Source organism: Mizuhopecten yessoensis, unplaced genomic scaffold, assembly GCF_002113885.1.
Source record: "Mizuhopecten yessoensis strain PY_sf001 unplaced genomic scaffold, ASM211388v2 scaffold9399, whole genome shotgun sequence".
NCBI lineage: Eukaryota > Metazoa > Mollusca > Bivalvia > Pectinida > Pectinidae > Mizuhopecten > Mizuhopecten yessoensis.
In genome coordinates this window covers 1,738-23,918 of record NW_018408028.1, presented here as the reverse complement: position 1 = coordinate 23,918, position 22,181 = coordinate 1,738, and the positions used below count along the sequence as shown (strand labels likewise).

General features: G+C 37.0%; 1 protein-coding gene across 1 annotated transcript; it reads right to left on the bottom strand.

Annotated features, from left to right (window-relative positions):
* Positions 1–15,315: 15,315 nt before the first annotated feature.
* Positions 15,316–19,821, bottom strand: LOC110458013 (neuropilin-1-like; the record flags this gene model as incomplete). The annotated part of the gene is made up of 4 exons (XM_021509538.1): positions 15,316–15,336; positions 16,502–16,592; positions 17,466–17,641; positions 19,683–19,821. Coding segments are annotated over 4 exons (411 nt in total), but the record flags the coding sequence as incomplete, so codon positions are not given.
* Between the last annotated feature and the right edge of the window lie 2,360 nt (positions 19,822–22,181).

The window sequence follows — 22,181 nt, the reverse complement described above, 5'->3', positions numbered from 1 at the left end:
ATCTAATACCCTGGTAATCATTTGTCCTTTTTTATGATAATGAAGCTCAAATATTTGCCAAAACTCATTAGTCAGCATTATTTACTATCATTGTAACACCATACATGAACATATCAAGTGGACTTTTGTCGACTGGGTGCCATCATTTTGGTTCTGTGAACCTAATTAGCCTAGTCTTAATCAGGAACAGGTTGAATGGATGTACATGTTTTTGTGATATAGATACACTGTAATTTTACACTAGATATATATCTTTGAAATGCAAGGGTTCTGCTTTCAATAAGTATACCTTGTTCTCTTCACCCCTGAGACATGTCATGATGAAATGAAAGCCTCTCTGTGGGCTACCTTGCAGATGATGTAAGATAATTAGTGTAGAAACTACTGAAATCTGTCATACTTGGGATCTTTAATAGTTGTAAAGGTATTGCATGACAGCATAACAGTAAAATTGACCAGCTCTGATTATGGGCTTAGCTCTTCTGAAATCTTCAAAAGATAGGTATCATTTAGAGATTGGTCAGGTTTATGAATAGTTATTTTGTCTGAAAACAATAAAATTGCTGTCCGTGAGCCTTACATTTTTTCATGACATATTCCATGGTTGCAGAAAAGCTATGTATATTGAGGGCAGAAACCCTGGATTTCAAAGATTTACCAGATAGTTCTTTCCTCCATATTCTTGTTTATGTGCATGTCTCAGTGATGTTTTCTTACAACCTGGACATGTATAAGTTCTTTCCTCCATATTCTTGTTTATGTGCATGTCTCAGTGATGTTTTCTTACAACCTGGACATGTATAAGCTTCTATGAGACCCAGAGTGAGATAGCGGCTATCTCACACATACTAGTGATGTGATCTTGACTATTTTATGATAACGTCGTTTTGCATATCAATTCCATATCTACGGATTCTTTATTTGAATATATTGAAGTAAAATCATTCTGTTAATTGCAATCATACAAGTTGAAGAACTATATTTTTTAAGTGAAACACTTGTTTTTGCTGTTGTGTTGCCAAATTACAACAATGTTGCTACATTGTTATCAGTTTTAATTATCTTAGATGTTGTCATGTCACTTTAGGGCCAGTATTGGAGAGAATTGGAAATAATGAAATGTTTTCATATTTTTTCTGTGAGAATTTAGAACAGAATGCAAGCTCAGCTGTGTAAAATGGATTCTGTTATTGGTTTTTATCAGAATCACTCGAGTAAGATCTTTTTACTTTTAAAGTATTGTTATTGTTTATAGTATTGAGGGATATTAGTATTCCTTCTGTAAGTAAACAATTAGAGTCAAAATGTAATAGTTGAAATTATAACAAGGAAACAAGAAATGATGGTGTTAAACCAGCTTAAGGTGAAATGTACCTCGCCTTCAGGTATACATTTTCAATCAAACATGTCTTTTATATAGTATAGAAACTTGAAAATCTGGGCCAATATTCATGAAACCATTCTCAGCATGGATTTTGTGCTCAAGTGTAATTTCTTGTTCTGGTTATAAATAAATGGAGAAATTATTTTGTCCACGATTTGGGAAAAATCTGAAGAGACTTAAAGCTGATTACTGCCTTCAATGTTTACAATTGACTTTTTGATCGTTTGACATGATTTAAGTGAGTTGCAAGAAAGTTGGTTTGAGCACAGAACCCATGCTTGAGCATGAGAGAGGTTTCGTGAATACGGGTCCAGTTAACTTTTTTTCTTGCCTTTTAATCAGTGTCAGTGTAGGTCCTGCATTCATTTGAGGCTCAAGTAGCTAATGATGCTGTTTGAAGAAAAAATCCACCCTCAGGTAAATAATTTGATATCAGAATCAACGAGCATCATATCCCGGAATACATATGATTTATATAAAATCTCAGTATACCTGTAGGTCCGGAGAGTATGGATTACCAATACAATACAATCTGTTGTATAGTTACTGATGTTGTTTACGGTAGCCGTCAGAGAAGACATTATACATGACTGTTGAGTGTATTACTCTGACAAAAACTTTTAATTCGCATAATAAAAATTATCCTATACCGAGAAAATTTTGCAGAGACAGAGTCAAATATTCACCCTTCACACAGGTAACATATATTCACTCTATGTTAATTTCACTCTTTATACTGTATACCTGGAAATTTAAGCTGCAGTTTAATTTTTGCCTTTTTCACTCTCCCTAATGTGGGCACATTTATCATAACCGCAAACATTAGTAAACAACCTTACAAACATAGTAATAAGATGTGAAGGGCAAAATTAACACTGGGCAAATATGGTTTTACCAACAAAGGGCGAAAATTTGACATGACGATAATTTCCAGGTATGCAGTATATATATCATATGCTGTGTGCTCATAATCACTGTCAGGGTAAATTTGCCCTCGTAAGAGAGAGCGAAAAAAACCACTTAAATTCAACTTTTCAAAAATTTCACTTAGTATATAGTGATAGATAACTTATGTAAGGTTAAAAGTTGATTTGATTTTCAGTGTTCATGTCATTTTATTTTTAATGTCATTAATGTTGTTAAAGATCTGATGTTTACTTGAAGGTTCATATTGAACTTATTTTTGTATAAATTATACATAGTTATAATGTAATGTAATTCTTGTAATTTTTGTGAATTTTTGTTTACACAATTATGGTTGAAGACAATAATTCTCAAAATAGAAATAAAATACACCAAGTGTATACTCATGCTTCTTACAGGCCATGAGACGTGTTACACTGAGGTGTATCTTTAGAAGCCCTGGATTTTCATCAATATTCCTTGAAAAATATTGAAATATACATATATGTATACTGGAGAAAGTAAGCATATATTCTTTTCAATCAAGGACTATCCCAAACTTTTGTGTCGATATGAATTCATCACAAAAAGTGATTAAATTATTGAAGACCTGTTGTGATACATTTTAATTCCCCAATACAGAAAAAGGAAAAATCTTACCCCATTTTCTGAATAAAAACCTTTATTTGATTACACCTTTTCTGAATGATTTCTACTAATGTTCATCGAGTGTTTTGACTTGGCAATCAACTGTCTAGGTTAAACAATATGGAAATATATAAAGATGTATATAACAGTAAAAACTAAGTTATTTACATACATGTATGTTGACTAAATATATCTGATTCAGTGAAGGATGTGATTTGAATTAATTTCAATTTAAAAGCCTGTTTACCTTTTACTCACGGCATTGAATTCTTCTCATTTATAAGCTCACCTGGCCTAAAGTGCCAAGCACCATGGCTTGGCTTCTGTTGCCTGTTGTCCATCAGATAATTTTTCATGTAAAAGCCTGCTTGTCTAAAACGACTAAGGAATTTTCACTCACTTTTGTACAACAATGAAATCAGTGCCTTTCTCTTCGTCATTACAAACAGTTGAAGAAAAGCAATTTGATTTAAAATAAAACAAAAGATTCAGGTATGCGTTTTAATATTTTTTTATGACTTAGAATAGTATGAAATTAAGGATTTTTACCATTTACATTCAGTAAATACTTGGTTTTATCAACCTCAGAAATAGGGTATAATGTCCTTAAAAAAAACATTTCCCAAGGTTGATAAATTCATATAATGACCTCAACTCATGGCTGTAATGGTAGTATGTTTATACTTTGATGGTACATCAATATTTATTGATAGTTTAGTACTGCTATGAAGTACCTGTATCAAATCTTAAGTAACACTAAGTATACAATGTACAATACTTAAATTTAAGATACTTTTTTGTTAAGATTTCCATAATAGTAAATTCATAATTAATTTCTTGTTCTTGTTTCAAAGAAATATGAGTACATTTGTTCAACATTACTAACTTATTATTATCTTAAAAAAAAGAAAAGTTTATAAAAAATAAAAGAAGATAGAAAGAAAAATGTATCTGTAATATTTTCTGTCCCACTGTACTGTGTTTTTAGCTCACCTGGCCCGAAGGGCCAAGCTTAGTGAGCTTATGCCATGGTGCAGCGACCGTCGTCCGTCCGTCGTCCGGACGCCCGGCGTCAATATTTTACTTTAAACAATTTCTTCTTAATAACTAAGAGGCCTAGGATAATGATATTTGGCCAGTAACATGCTGGAATCAAGGGCTACCAAATTTTTTCAAATGAATGACCTTCATCCATTTCCAAGGTCACAGGGGTCAATATGTTTAAAACCTTTAAAACAACTTCTTCTCAATAACCAAACAGCCTTGGATGATGATATTTGGCCAGTAACATGCTACAATGAAGGGCTACCAAGGTTCTCAAACAAATGACCTTCACCCATTTTCAAGATCACAGGGGTCAAATATGTTTAAAACCTTTAAACAACTTCTTCTGAATACCCAAGAGGGAAAGGATAATGTTATTTGGCCAGTAACATGCTGGGATGAAGGGCTACCTAGTTTGTTCAAATGAATGATCTTGACTTATATTCAAGGTCACAGGGGTCAAATATGATAAAAACCTTTAAACAACTTCTTCTGAATAACTAAGAGGCCTAGGGTTAAGGTATTTGGCCATTAGCATGCTGGGATGAGGGGCTACCTAGTTTGTTCAAATGAATGATCTTGACTTATATTCAAGGTCACAGGGGTCAAATATGATAAAAACCTTTAAACAACTTCTTTTGAATAACTAACAGGCCTAGGGTTACGATATTTGGCCAGTAGCATGCTGTGATTAAGGGCTACCAAGTTGTTCAAATGAATGACCTTCGTACATTTTTAAGGTCACAGGGGTCAATTGTCTTAACAAATCTTTAAACAACTTCTTCTGAATAACTTAGAAGCCTAGGATAATGATATTTGGCCAGTAACATGCCAGGATGAAGGGCTACCAAATGTGTTCAAATGAATGACCTTTATTTATGTTCAAGGTCAAAGGGGTCAAATATGCTTAAAACCTTTAAACAACTTCTTTTCAATAACCGAAAGTCTTAGGATGATGATATTTGGCCAGTAGCATGCGGGAACAAAGGGCAACCAAGTTTATTCAAATGAATGATCTTTACTTATATTCAAGGTCACTGGGGTCAAATATGTTTAAAACTTTTATACAACTTCTTCTGAATAACCAAGAGGCCTAGGATAATGATATTTGGCCAGTAGCATGCTGGGATAAAGGGCTATCAAGTTTGTTCAAATGAATGACCTTTACATATATTCAAGGTCACAGGGGTCAAATATGTTTAAAACCTTTAAACGACTTCTTCTAAATTAGCCAAAGGCCAAGGGTGATGATATTTGGTCATTAACAGGCTGGGATGAAGGGCTACCAATTTTGTCAAAATGAATGACCTTCGCCCATATTCAAGGTCACAGTGGTCAATATATGTTTAAATCTTTAAATGACTTGTTCTGTATAACCAATAGGTCCAGGGTTATGATATTTTGCCAAAAGCATGCTGGGTTGGAAGACTTTAAACTCTGTTCAACCTAATGTCCTTGTTCGACATTCAAGGTCACGGGCGTCATATGATTAAATCTTTTTATAGGTTCTTATGAATCAAACACTGATATTCTGCCTGAAGCTGTATTTCAGTCCACTTTTAAGATTACAAGTTTGAGATTAATACCAGGTGAGCGATTCAGGCCCATTGGGCCTCTTGTTTGGTATATACAGTAATTTCCCCTTAAATTCTGTTTGGATGTAATAGTAGATGACCAGGTAGCTCAATTCGTGATAGAATAACAATCTGAAGTCAAGGGATTCAAAACCCGGTCTAGCCTCACTGAATTTTTACACTCAAAACAGTGTTCATTTCATCTTTATTATTTCTAATAAAGGTCCCCTAAGGCATGGTTTTCTTTTCAGAAATGACTTATCAGAGCTAAAGTCAAGCCGAAAAAAACCCAGTTTCCAATACTTGGTTACAATTTGTATACGCCCGTCAGATTGTTTTTCATTCCACTTCCGGCCCGTGCATGTCACTACCCGTGCTCGCCTGACCTTGTCGTCTATGCTGTCCCTCAACTTGATCACCGGCCGCACTTTGATCACATTGAATTCCTCAGTCACTGACTTGAATGGTAGCCGGAGTTTAGTCCCTGAGCTATACATGCAAACAGTACAGAATCTTCGAGGTAATCTGAGCTTCCGTCGCAGGTATCCGCTGATCATTCTCTCCAGCGCTTCCACTAAAGACATCGGTACTTCATAGACCAGCAATGGCCAAAGAAGTCGAGGAAGCACACTGTGCTGATATATCCAGGCCTTGAACTTTCCTGGCAGCCTACTTTGGTCAACAGCTTTCATCCATTCGTGCTCCTGTTTACGCATCTGTACGACACTGTTCCTATCGTTCAGATTGTTGTCGAACCACTTACCCAGTCCCTCCCTGATTTCTCTGTCACGGTAGGTATGTCGCTCCCACCGATCCTGAACCTTTCTGTATCACCTTTCATGCCTTCAGTACGAGACTCCGGGACTTGACACGGGTAATGACATACGTGCCCATGTGACCATCTCGTTTAGGTCCCTTAACGTCCACCGTCCTTCCACCACTGTCTTTGTTGTAACCGTCATGTCGTCAATAAAGTCTCTCGTGGGTGGTTGTCTGATTCCTGCTGCCTGCTCATCTTCACCACAGACTTTACCATCATATTCATGGCGGCGGTTGCAAAGATTTTCACCGAATTATATGCACCCGGGTGACTATTCCAACCTCCAAACTCTGCCATGCTGTTGTGAACCTGTTGATGGTGAAGCGCATTCTGAAGTGGTTTAAGTAGTCCTTCAACTTCGTTCTGAATTTCTTTTGTATGTGGTATTTTCCCCAACGTCAACCACACTAATTTGTGCGGTATAGATACATAGGCATTTGCCAGGTCGAGCCAGAGCATTGTCAAGTTGCCTTTGTTCTCCCTTGCCTCTCTGATGAACTGGGTGAGTACACTGGTTTGCTCAGAACATCCCGACACTCCAGGAATCCCTCCTTTCTGTACCGAGAAATGTGCACATACTTGCTGTCCAGCATGTACTTCGTCATTCGTCTCACAAGCACGGCGAGTATGACTTTCCCTTCAACATTTAGGAGAGATATTGTCCTGAACTGGCTGATGTTTTCCTAGTTCTGTTCCTTGGGTATGAAGCAACCCTCTACTGTGCTCCAGCTGTCTGCCAGTTCCCCTTATCCAAACTACTCGACGAAGTTTCTCCACAGCCTCCTCAGTAACATAGGACTGTTCTTGTTAACCTTGTAGGGCACCCCGTTGGGTCCAGGAGCCGACCCTGCCCTAGCTTTCCTGATGATCTCTTGTACTTCATGTGGCTTCGGCTTGCTTTCATCAAACTGCTCTGTTGGTTCATTCCCAGGTCTTCCCCTCTTCTTCAGATGTTACTCTGCTTCCTCCCTTGGACAGTCTAATCTTCCAGAGCCTTTGTTCCCAAAAAGGCTGGAGACAAACTGAAATGGGTCAGACACAAACCTTTCTCTCTGTCGATTTCTCTTAGATAGTTTTGAACTCAAACAGTATTTTGCAAGCTTTCGATAAAGGAAACACGTTTTCAATTCCTGTATGTGTTCAAAACAAACTTAGCATTTATTATTCATGCCAAACTTAATGAACTCATAATTTCATTATTGTATGAAGAATTAGTCGGTCTATACCTTTCTATGGGGGTACAAGGATTGAGTCCCTATAGAGAAAATGTGATTTGAATGCCAAGAAAACCCCTTAAACACATTTGAAGGGACTACATGTGATTTGGTATGAATTGACCATGGTTCAGATGTATTCAGTGCTGAATGAATTAAGGCTGTACCCCACATTTACAGAGATTAGGCTGTGTCGCAATGATAAACAGGGTAAATCTTTAAAATGACTACTCCTGTTGTATATATGAAGGAATTTTAACCTTATCTGGTAGGATACACTCCTGGATCAGGATGATACTGATGTTATAGTCTGTTTGTGTGCTGGGGACCGGATTCCGATATGGGGAATAGGATATTAAATATTAAGATTTACCCTTATTTGGTAAGAAGCATCCATGAGCCAACGGAATCTTATGCTTTATAACAGGTGAGGCTTTCTCCAGGGGAGACAGAACTATTCAACATAATTGAGATTGTTTTTCCAACCAAAAAGAATGTCAAATTATAAACAAATTCCAATTAAAAATCGTGTAAACTAGGACAAAATATGAACAAAGGGAAATTTACACCAAGACAATTCAAGAAGTTCAAGGAGAATACCACCAGGTGTCTTCTGCTTTATCGATGACACCAGCCAGCCATGTTAATCTAGGTCAGAACTTAGTAATGTCAAGTCCTCAAAGTGAGAACTAGGGTAGAGACAACGAAAATACCCATAATAAACATGAAATGCTTCCAAAAAGGTAAACACCATACATTTGTATTGCCGTTCGCCTTTCATGGAATATTTATTGGTGGCACGTTATTCTACTGGTAGGACGCCGGGCTCGTGACATCCATTCTACAATTCTAGCACTGCCCAACCAGGCGCTCATCTACAACTGAGTAGACTGGAACAAGCGGAGTAGGGTATCTTGCTCAAGGGAATCCATTAGTATCTTGAAATTCACATTGGTAATACATGTCTTTCAATACTTTTGAACATCCAAGAAAATCTCTCGTTACATTACATAACGGAAAATTCCGTAAACGGACATATTTTAGAAGTAGTCTTATTTTAGCCTTTTGCGCTCTTAATATTGCCCAAAAGTATGGTTGCACTGATTTCAGTTTTTGTTCAATGTTTGCTATTGCATATATTGTTGATGCCAATTCATCGATATCGTTATTTGTAAAAAAATAAATAAAAAATTGAGTGCGCAAAAATAGGTACTTCTACAGTATTTAGATCGCTAGTTACTACATACCCAGTACAGTATTTAGATCGCTAGTTACCATATCCCCACTACAGTATTTAGATCGCTAGTTAGTACATACCCGCTACAGTATTTAGATCGCTATTTACTACATTCAAACTTCAGTATTTAGATCGCTAGTTACCATATACCCACTACAGTATTTAGATCGCTAGTTAGTACATACCCGCTACAGTATTTAGATCGCTAGTTACTACATACCCGCTACAGTATTTAGATCGCTATTTACTACATACAAACTACAGTATTTAGATCGCTAGTTACCATATACCCACTACAGTATTTAGATCGCTAGTTACTACATACCCACTACAGTATTTAGATAGCTAGTTACTACATACACACGACAGTATTTAGGTCTCTAGTTACTACATACCAACTACAGTATTTAGATCGCTAGATACTACATACCCACTACAGTATTTAGATCGCTATTTACTACATACCCGCTACAGTATTTAGATCGCTATTTACTACATACCAACTACAGTATTTAGATCGCTAGTTACCACATACCTACTACAGTATTTAGATCGCTAGTTACTACATACCCGCTACAGTATTTAGATATACCCACTACAGTATTTAGATAGCTAGTTACTACATACACACGACAGTATTTAGATCTCTAGTTACTACATACCCACTACAGTATTTAGATAGCTAGTTACTACATACACACGACAGTATTTAGATCGCTAGTTACTACATACCAACTACAGTATTTAGATCGCTAGTTACTACATACCCGCTACAGTATTTAGATCGCTAGTTACTTCATACCCACTACAGTATTTAAATCGCTAGTTACTTCATACACACTACAGTATTTATATCGCTAGTTACTACATACCCGTACCCACTACAGTATTTAGATAGTTAATTACTACATACCCACTACAATATTTAGATCGCTAGTTACTAAATACCCACTACAGTGTTTAGATCGCTGGTTACTACATACCCAATACAGTATTTATATCGCTAGTTACTACATACCCACTACACTATTTAGATCGATAGTTCCTACATACCCACTACAGTATTTAGATCGCTAGTTACCATATACCTACTACAGTATATAGACCGCTAGTTACTACATACCCGCTACAGTATTTAGATCGCTAGTTACTACATACCCGCTACAGTATTTAGATCGCTAGTTACTACATACCCACTACACTATTTAGATCGCTAGTTCCTACATACCCAGTACAGTATTTAGATCGCTAGTTACTACATACCCGCTACAGTATTTAGATCGCTAGTTACTACATACCCACTACAGAATTTAGATCGCTAGTTACTACATACCCGCTACAGCATTTAGATCGCTAGTTACTACATACCCACTATAGTATTTAGATCGCTAGTTACTACAATACCCAGTACAGTATTTAGATCGCTAGTTACTACATTCCCGCTACAGTATTTAGATCGCTAGTTACTACGTACCCACTACAATATTTAGATCGCTAGTTACTACATACCCACTGCAGTATTTAGATCTCTCGTTACTACATACCCACTCCAGTATTTAGATCGCTAGTTACTACATACCCGCTACAGCATTTAGATCGCTAGTTACTACATACCCACTACAGAATTTAGATCGCTAGTTACTACATACCCGCTACAGTATTTAGATCTCTAGTTACTACATACCAACTACAGTATTTAGATCGCTAGTTACTACATCCCCGCTACAGTATTTAGATCGCTAGGTACTACATACCCACTGCAGTATTTAGATCTCTCGTTACTACATACCCACTCCAGTATTTAGATCGCTAGTTACTACATACCCATTATAGTATTTAGATCGCTAGTTACTACATACCCGCTACAGTATTTAGATTGCTAGTTACTACAATACCCGCTACAGTATTTAGATCGCTAGTTACTACATACCAGTTACTACATACCCAGTACAGTATTTAGATCGCTAGTTACTACATACCCGCTACAGCATTTAGATCGCTAGTTACTACATACCCACTACAGAATTTAGATCGCTAGTTACTACATACCCGCTACAGCATTTAGATCGCTAGTTACTACATACCCACTATAGTATTTAGATCGCTAGTTACTACAATACCCGCTACAGTATTTAGATCGCTAGTTACCACATACCCGCTACAGTATTTAGATCGCTAGTTACTACATCCCCGCTACAGTATTTAGATCGCTAGGTACTACATACCCACTGCAGTATTTAGATCTCTCGTTCCTACATACCCACTACAGTATTTAGATCGCTAGTTACTACATACCCATTATAGTATTTAGATCGCTAGTTACTACATACCCGCTACAGTATTTAGATCGCTAGTTACTACATACCCACTACCGTATTTAGATCGCTAGTTACTATATACCCAGTACAGTATTTAGATCGCTAGTTACTACAATACCCGCTACAGAATTTAGATCGCTAGTTACTACATACCCCCTACAGTGTTTAGATCGCTAGTTACTACATACCCATTATAGTATTTAGATCGCTAGTTACTACAATACCCGCTACAGTATTTAGATAGCTAATTACTACATACCCACTACAGTATTTAGATCGCTAGTTACTATATGCCCACTACAGTATTTAGATCGCCAATTACTACATACCCACTACAGTAATTAGATCGCTAGTTACTACATACCCACTACAATATTTAGATCGCTAGTTACTACATACCAACTACAGTATTTAGATCGCTAGATACTACATACCAACTACAGTATTTAGATCGCTAGTTACTATATGCCCTCTACAGTATTTAGATCGCCAATTACTACATACCCACTACAGTAATTAGATCGCTAGTTACTACATACCCACTATAGTATTTAAATCGCTAGTTACTACAATACCCGCTACAGAATTTAGATCGCTAGTTACTACATACCCCCTACAGTGTTTAGATCGCTAGTTACTACATACCCACTACAGTGTTTAGATCGCTAGTTACTACATACCCACTACAGAATTTAGATCGCTAGTTACTACATACCCCCTACAGTGTTTAGATCGCTAGTTACTACATACCCATTATAGTATTTAGATCGCTAGTTACTACATACCCACTACAGAATTTAGATCGCTAGTTACTACATACCCGCTACAGTATTTAGATCGCTAGTTACGACATACCCGCTACAGTATTTAGATCGCTAGCTACTACATACCCCCTACAGTATTTAGATCGCTAGTTACTATATGCCCACTACAGTATTTAGATCGCCAATTACTACATACCCACTACAGTAATTAGATCGCTAGTTACTACATACCCACTATAGTATTTAGATCGCTAGTTACTACATACCCACTACAGAATTTAGATCGCTAGTTACTACATACCCGCCACAGTATTTAGATCGCTAGTTACTACACTAGTTACTACATACCCGCTACAGTATTTAGATTGCTAGTTACTACAATACCCGCTACAGTATTTAGATCGCTAGCTACTACATACCCACTACAGTATTTAGATCGCCAATTACTACATACCCACTACAGTAATTAGATCGCTAGTTACTACATACCCACTATAGTAATTAGATCGCTAATTACTACATACCCACTACAGTATTTAGATCGCTAGTTACTATATACCCACTACAGTATTTAGATCGCCAATTACTACATACCCACTACAGTATTTAGATCGCTAGTTACTACATACCCGCTACAGTATTTAGATCGCTAGTTACTATATACCCAGTACAGTATTTAGATCGCTAGTTACTACATACCCGCTACAGTATTTAGATCGCTAGTTACTATATGCCCTCTACAGTATTTAGATCGCCAATTACTACATACCCCCTACAGTATTTAGATCGCTAGTTACTATATACCCACTACAGTATTTAGATCGCTAGTTACTACATCCCCACTACAGTATTTAGATCGCTAGTTACTACATCCCCACTACAGTATTTAGATCGCTAGTTACTACATCCCCACTACAGTATTTAGATCGCTAGTTACTACATCCCCACTACAGTATTTAGATCGCTAGTTACTACATCCCCACTACAGTATTTAGATCGCTAGTTACTATATGCCCACTACAGTATTTAGATCGCCAATTACTACATACCCCCTACAGTATTTAGATCGCTAGTTACTACATACCAACTACAGTATTTAGATCGCTAATTACTACATACCCACTACAGTATCTAGATCGCTAGTTACTATATACCCACTACAGTATTTAGATCGCTAATTACTACATACCCACTACGACAGTATTTAGATCGCTAGTTACTACAATACCCACTACAGTATTTAGATAGCTAATTACTACATACCCACTACAGAATGTAGATCGCTAGTTACTACATACCCACTATAGTATTTAGATCGCTAATTACTACATACCCACTACAGTATCTAGATCGCTAGTTACTATATACCCACTACAGTATTTAGATCGCTAGTTACTACAATACCCACTACAGTATTTAGATCGCTAGTTACTATATACCCAGTACAGTATTTAGATCGCTAGTTACTACATACCCACGACAGTATTTAGATCGCTAGTTACTACATACCCACTATAGTATTTAGTCTCTCATGTAGTTTTATTTGTATCTCATTATATACGTACAACTGACAGAAGAAGCGAAAAGACCTAGTTTAAACAAGGGTTGTTAACCGGTTACTCGGTCGGAGGACCAAACCGGTTACCAAAATCAATAACCGACTAGTCAGACATGTATTGACCCCCCCCCCTACCAAGTTTGTTCAAATGAATGACCTTGACCAATTTTTAATGTCACAGGGGTCAAATGTCTTAAAATCTTCAAACGACGTCCTCTCAATAACCGAAAGGCATCTGGTGATGATACTTCGGCAGTAGCATGCTGGGATGAAGGGTTACAAAGTTTGTTCAAATGAATGACCTTTATCCACTTTCAAGGTCACATGGTTCAAATATGTTAAAATCTTCAAACAACTTTTCAATAACCAAAAGGCCTCGGATACTGATATAGGGCCTGTAGCCTGCTTGGATGAAGGGCTACAAAGTTTGTTCAAATGAATGACCTTGACCATTTTTCAAGGTCACATGGCTCAAATGTCTTAAAATCTTCAAACAACTTCTTCTCAATAACCAAAAGTCCCAGGGTACTGATATTGGGCCTGTAGCATTATGTGATGAAGGGCTACAAAGTTTGTTCAAATGAATGACCTTGACCAATTTTTAATGTCATAGGGGTCAAATGTCTTAAAATCTTCAAACGACTTCTTCTCAATAACCGAAATGCCTTAAGTGAGGATATTTAACCAGTAGCATGCTGGGATGAAGGGCTACAAAGTTTGTTCAAATGAATGACCTTGTCCCACTTTCAAGGTCACAGGCGTCAAATGTCTCAAAATCTTCAACAACTTCTCAATAACCAAAAGGTCCATGGTACTGATATTGGGCCTGTAGCATGCTGGGATGAAGGGCTACAAAGTGTGTTCAAATGAATGACCTTGACCAATTTTCGATGTCATAGAAGTCAAATGTCTTAAAATCTTCAAACGACTTCTTCTCAATAACCGAAATGCCTCAAGTGATGATATTTAACCAGTAGCATGCTGGGATGAAGGGCTACAAAGTTTGTTCAAATGGATGACCTTGACAAATTTTCGATGTCATAGGAGTCAAATGTCTTAAAATCTTCAAACGCCTGCTTCTCAATAACCGAAAGGCTTCTATTGATGATATTTAATCAGTAGCATGCTGGGATGAAGGGCTACCAAGCAAGCAATGCAGGCCCATTGGGCCTCTTGTTAAAGCAAGTCAGAATGCGAATTTGGGAAATGGTTAAATATGCTAAACATATAATGTATTTTTTTATGTTGTTTGATTATCACCAAACAGACCGATTAACCGGTAATTTGTTCGGAAGATTTTTCGAGTAACCAGTTACTGATTTTCGTCCGGTTTGACAACCCTAGTTTAAACATAGTGGACAGCTAAACTCTGAACTCTCATAAGGTCTTTAAACGTAGCTTTTTATTCGATTGAATTGCTGTAACAGGGACATGCAAGACTACCATTACGTCTCCTTTGCGAAGTGAACAAATACATTGAATTTGTAGGACACCACACTGCATGTTTTCATGAAGAATTAGTGTGGTCATTACATCTATATGACACAGTATTGCTAATACACTTAAGGCGTGTGTTTTTTTCTTATATATTTGGATATTTGAAAAACAGAAAGTCAATATAAACATATATTGAATATCATGTTCAAGATATTTGGAGAAAATGATTAACACCAAAAATAAGTTGTAACTGAATATTTTATATTGAATACGACATAGATGAAAAGAGAGTCCAAAAATAGAAAACAACTTTTCTTTTTCAGGATGGTCAAAATGACAAATTATTCAACGAGTGACCCAAAACAATCTTAATGTAAGAAAGATCACGATAACCTCAAACTAACGGTGTTTTTCTGTCTCCATCCGTTTATTATTCTGAAATGCATAAATAAGTATGTATGAATATATTTCATTTGATAAAATCAAAAGACACGCAAGTTACAACACTTATCACAAATTACTCTTCCATAAAATAAATAAATAGTTTATAGTGATCTACATGTTAAATAATTTTAAGACTTTAAGGGCCATCTAGTTAACGACAGTAGAGTCTGAACGAGAGTTTACGGGACATCTATTAAATGTCAATAGCATCTGAACGAGAGTTTACGGGACATCTATTAAATGTCAATAGCATCTGAACGAGACTTTAAGGGCCATCTAGTTAACGACAGTAGAGTCTGAACGAGAGTTTACGGGGCATCTATTAAATGTCAATAGCATCTGAACGAGAGTTTACGGGACATCTATTAAATGTCAATAGCATCTGAACGAGAGTTTAAGGGAAAGCTAGTGAATGACAGTAGAGTCTGAACGAGAGTTTCAGGGAAATCTAGTGAATGACAGTAGAGTCTGAACGAGAGTTTAAGGGAAATCTAGTGAATGGCAGTAGAATCTGAACGAGAGTTTAACGGACATCTAGTAAACGACACTAGAGTCTGAACGAATGTTGAAGGAACAGCTAGTGAAAAACAGTAGTGTCTGAACGAGACTTTACGGGAAAGCTAGTAAACAACAGTTTGAACGAGAGTTGAAGGAACAGCTAGTGAACAACAGTAGAATCTGAACGAGATTTGAAGGATGACTAGTAAACAACAGTGGTATCTGAACAAGAGTTGAAGGATGACTGGTACACGACAATATAATCTGAACATGAGTTGAATGATAACTAGCAGAGATTAAAAGAAAGTTTAAGGGGAAAAGTAGTGAAAGGAGGCATAATCTCCACGAGAGTTAAAGGGAGAACAATATCAGCACTGGCAATGATATCACATTATAGGTCCGGAATCTACAGATATTGTTGAGTTGTTAACTGCTTATTTTCAAAATATTTCTTTTAAATGTAAAATTTGTAAATACAAGCTTTATTATTATGTTCTTTTTTGAAACGACCCCTTTGCGTATTATAATTCAATTTGGCCCCTGCATTTATTTGATGAAAAGGTTTCGACTACCATGATATAGTTCTAGGCTGGTGCCTACTGAGCTGGGAGATCCACCGGGATTCGGGTCGGGGTTCGGTTTTACTATTATTACGTACCACAAGGCTGGTTGAGAACCATGATGTCGTCAATGCCGATGTCTCCCTCGTCGTCAGGTGTGTTGTTACCCTTGTCAGCAGTAATGATAATCTGAAACATGATTAGTTATACTATTACTGCATGGTCATGTTACAACTGCAATGAAACTTATTTTATAACACTGGGCAATAAAATAACGTACATAAAAGAACGAGATATGCAATGCCCTATATAGCGAGGAGAACCTTATTACATATGTACAATTATCGTCAACTTTAATCTTATTATACAATTCGTAGGCTTTAATGTTTAGATATAACGTAAACTGTAAAATCACCTAATATCCGTGGGTTTTACAATTTCGTGGGTAAACTTCATTTAAAATTTAATTGGTCCACGAAATTCTCCGTATGTGTACCTCCGAAATTGTGATTATTTGAGAAACCACGAAATGTGGACACCACAAATACATATTATTTCACAGTAAACAAAAACCGCGAAAACACACTTTAAAGGTTAATCCCAAGCATTTGATAGACTAAAGTGACCATACCTGATATTATCATTAATACTGTATATAGTTCAGCGACATATAGACATGTATGTAGTCTGATTGACGGTCATACATTACAGTTATGGTACTTTTCCAAGAAGAAACGTGGAACATTTCATGTCCTTCCTTTTTAAATAACTTTTTTCTTATGTGTTATTCACGAACAGGTTGGTCTAGAATTTCCAACAGGTTTCGAAAATAGTTCTGATTTAATTTAACAGAAGTTCACGCACAAAATATGTACATGTGATTATTTTGTTAACGCTTTCAAACGTCAGATGAGCTCCATGTCAATTCGGATCATACACCGAAGAATATTTAATAGTTCAGTGTAGGTCACATTTTCCTGATTTACTAGGAAGCAAAGCGTTTAATTGTTCGAAGATATATCACAACATTAGCTTTGCAATGCGATGTTTTAAATAAATTACCCTTCTATTAGTGACATTTTTAATATCAAATTCAGTATAATGCCACTGATTTCCCTGTGGACCAGTAATGCTCCAGGCCAACTCCTCATTGGCGCCATTTTCATCAACCAGCCTCACAGAGAGAGTTCCTATGTTATTCCCGTTCATGTGATAGCCAATGGAAACGCAAGCTGGTCCTATAAAATAAATGTCACATTAAGTCAAATATAGCGAATATTTCTTTGAGTAGAAATGGTGCATTCTTGAAATCCAGCATCTTCCCTCTTAACCTGAAGACACATTTGAACTCTTCCAATTCAAAGGTTGGGATAGTTCATTATGAAAAGTTCAGGGGTGAATGAGTTAAGCTGTCACGTTTTAACTTGAAAAGAACTAAATATATAAACAAATATAAAACATCTAAACTTTAAATATTCTAATGATACATATAATCATCAGAATAATTATTTTTTATTCATCTTTCATTTAAGGATTGACTTTCATTTTGAGGGCATATACGGTAGTATGAATGCAGTTGGTAACGAACATATTCTATGGTGCGCGTTAGCGCTCCATAAAGAATATGTTTGTTGCCAACTGCGTTCATACTATCGTATACGCCGTCAAAATGAAGGTCAATCCTTATATTTACATTAATAAAACATTTAAATGCTACATTACGCAGAAAAGCGGGTTGCCACGATGGTAACTACGGTAGCAATGTTTGCTAGGACAACATAGTTCCAGTGAATCTACATCAATTTAGAAAATACGCAGTGAACAACACGACTGGTTTCCATTCAGAGTTTTTAATTTCATGGTTTTCAAATTTTAAAATAGGCAATGTGAGAAGCCCTTCGAACCTTTCTATTCATTTACAACGGTCATCATGTCCACGCATTAACACACTGCTCATGGAGTGACGCGGTCGAATGTTTCAGAATGAAGCCGCCATTGTTGACGTTACAGCCAAAGAAATAATAATATGCATCCATGGAATAAGACATTTGTCAGCACTCTTTCGTTGTATAGTTATACATGACGGATCCCGATTATGTTCAATGTATCTAGATGGTGAATGGACCAACCATAGGTGGTCATTGGACTGTTATCTCGCCGAAGCGTGAACGGCGCCATATTTGAAATAAGTATCAATCCGCCGAGCCTTTTTTCACTGTGCAGTTTACAAAGCTGAAGAAGGGAGACATGTAAATACATGAAAGTATGGCGTGATACGGGAATTATACCGGGGATGTAGAATTTAGTTAAGAACGGAGGGTTTGTAAAATTCCATTTTCTCCCACACCTACACAATAAAACAACAAAAGAATAACAAATACGAACTCGGAATAGGGCAAAACATTAACAAAGGAAAGATTTACATAGAGACCATTAGACAATAGTAAAATGCTCAGTTTAACTGCACATGACGCGGCGGTATAATACGTTGTTGTTTTTGTACATATTTGGCACATAAACTAACTTAATAACATACCTACGTAATTGATGACATGTGTGTCAGCAAATTCTACCAGAACATAATAAACAAAGGTAGAATTGCGGTGAAAAGCCAATTCAAAATGGCACACAGCCTTGCTGTCAAACTCGATGTCAATATAATTTGGCGTCAAAAATCACGCTACTTATCTAATACCTTTTTGATGCAACAATATTTTCGTCGGTTTTTATGTGAAACATATCTGTATTCTGCCATACCTTTGAAATATGGATGGCATTTAACGTGAAACCGTTAAATATCCCCTACATATTCATCTATACTCACCTTTAAATATCCCCTACATATGTATTTATACTCACCGTTAAATATCCCCTACATATTTATCTATACTCACCTGTAGATATCCCCTACATATTTATCTATAATCACCGTTAAATATCCCCTACATATTTATCTATACTCACCGTTAAATATCCCCATCATATTTATCTATACTCACCTGTAAATATCCCCTACATATTTATCTATACTCACCTGTAAATATCCCCTACATATTTATCTATACTCACCTGTAAATATCCCCTACATATTTATCTTTACTCACCTGTAAATATCCCCTACATATTTATCTATACTCACCTGTAAATATTCCCTACAGATTTATCTATACTCACCGTTAAGTATCCCCTACATATTTATCTATACTCACCTGTAAATATCCCCTACATATTTATCTATACTCAGCTGTAAATATCCCCTACATATTTATCTATACTCACCTGTAAAGCTATGTTTTACTTCCATGGCGGCATTTACGTCGTACGAGGAGTCGATAAAGGCGTAACGATAGCCGCTTCGTGCCGCTGTCGGTCCTGTTGTCCAGACAGCATTTGTCTGTCCAAATTGTTGTGATGGTCTCTGTTAATAATTTGAGAAATTATTTCACCAATCTACTTAATTACAGGCGACCTCAAAATATTTTGGACATCTCGTGGGTTTAGCACATTCACCCTTGAAATTTCATAATGAACTATTCCAAACTTTGAATTTGAAGAGTTCAAATGTGACTTCAGGGGTAAATGTTTATAAATTATAGATGATTAGATGAGCGTTATAGATGTAATGATGAAGATGAATAATTTGTAACGGAATAAGCATCTTACTTGGTTTTTAGAAACATTAACCTCATTTCATAAAGAACTGCTAAATGGGGGATATTTAATGAATATCCTGTCATAAAGGCTTACTAATCGAGTCAGTGAACTTTTGCTTTTAGGGCCCTTCCTGTGAGAACAATCAAAGCACATGACAAGTTCATAGAGCGCGTGTTTTAAAGGGAATGTAAGATTCTGTTTATCAATACCAAAGTTTGTTTTAAATACTCGTCAACTTTTTCTACGGCTGAATTAAATTCTTGTATAGATATTTTACTTCGAGTCTTCTTTTTTGACGTCACATTGCAATCGAAAATCTGTAACGTCACAAAGTTAAAATATTCCATTTGAAACAATTGAAACATACAACCAATCACAGCTGTTATAACACGTGTGTTCATACACCGATTGATGTCGTGTGAAAGTGAATACATGGTAGTTATACAACAAACGTGAATACATGGTAGTGATACGACAAACGTGAATACATGGTAGTGATACGACAAACGTGAATACATGGTAGTGATACGACAAACGTGAATACATGGTAGTGATACGACAAACGTGAATACATGGTAGTGATACGACAAACGTGAATACATGGTAGTGATACGACAAACGTGAATACATGGTAGTGATACGACAAACGTGAATACATGGTAGTGATACGACAAACGTGAATACATGGTAGTGATACGACAAACGTGAATACATGGTAGTGATACGACAAACGTGAATACATGGTAGTGATACGACAAACGTGAATACATGGTAGTGATACGACAAACGTGAATACATGGTAGTGATACGACAAACGTGAATACATGGTAGTGATACGACAAACGTGAATACATGGTAGTGATACGACAAACGTGAATACATGGTAGTGATACGACAAACGTGAATACATGGTAGTGATACGACAAACGTGAATACATGGTAGTGATACGACAAACGTGAATACATGGTAGTGATACGACAAACGTGNCACAAGGACAAAACATACCACAGTGTCAACACACAAGGACAAAACATACCCCAGTGTAAACACACAAGGACAAGATATACTACAGCGTCCACACACTAAGACCGGTTCTACCACAGCGTCAACACAAAAGGACAAACTATGCTACAGTGTCAACGCACAAGGACAAAACATACCACAGTGTCAACACACAAGGACAAAACATACCCCAGTGTAAACACACGAGGACAAGATATACTACAGCGTCCACACACTAAGACCGGTTCTGCCATAGCGTCAACACAAAAGGACAAACTATGCTACAGTGTCAACGCACAAAGACAAAACATACCACAGTGTCAACACACAGGGACAAAACATACCCCAGTTTAAACACACAAGGACAAGATATACTACAGCGCCTACACACTAAGACCATTTCTACACCAGCGTCAACACACAAGGACAAAACATACCACAGCGTCAACACAAAAGGACAAGATATACTACAGCGTCCACACACTAAAACCGGTTCTGCCATAGTGTCAACACAAAAGGACAAACTATGCTACAGTGTCAAGGCACAAGGACAAAACATACCACAGTGTCAACAAACAAGGACAAAACATACCATAGCGTCAACACAAAAGGACAAAATATACCACAGTGTAAACACATAAGGACAAAACATACCCCAGTGTAAACACACAAGGACAAGATATACTACAGCGCCTACACACTAAGACCGGTTCTACAACAGCCTCAACACACAAGGACAAAACATACCACAGCGTCAACACACTAAGACCGTTTCTAACACAGCGTCAACACAAAAGGACAAACTATGCTACAGTGTCAACGCACAAGGACAAAACATACCCCAGTGTAAACACACGAGGACAAGATATACTACAGCGTCCACACACTAAGACCGGTTCTCCCATAGCGTCAACACAAAAGGACAAACTATGCTACAGTGTCAACGCACAAGGACAAAACATACCGCAGTGTCAACACACAAGGACAAAACATACCCCGGTGTAAACACACAAGGACAAGATATACTACAGCGCCTACACACTAAGTCCGGTTCTACAACAGCCTCAACACACAAGGACAAAACATACCCCAGTGTAAACACACAAGGACAAGTTACTACG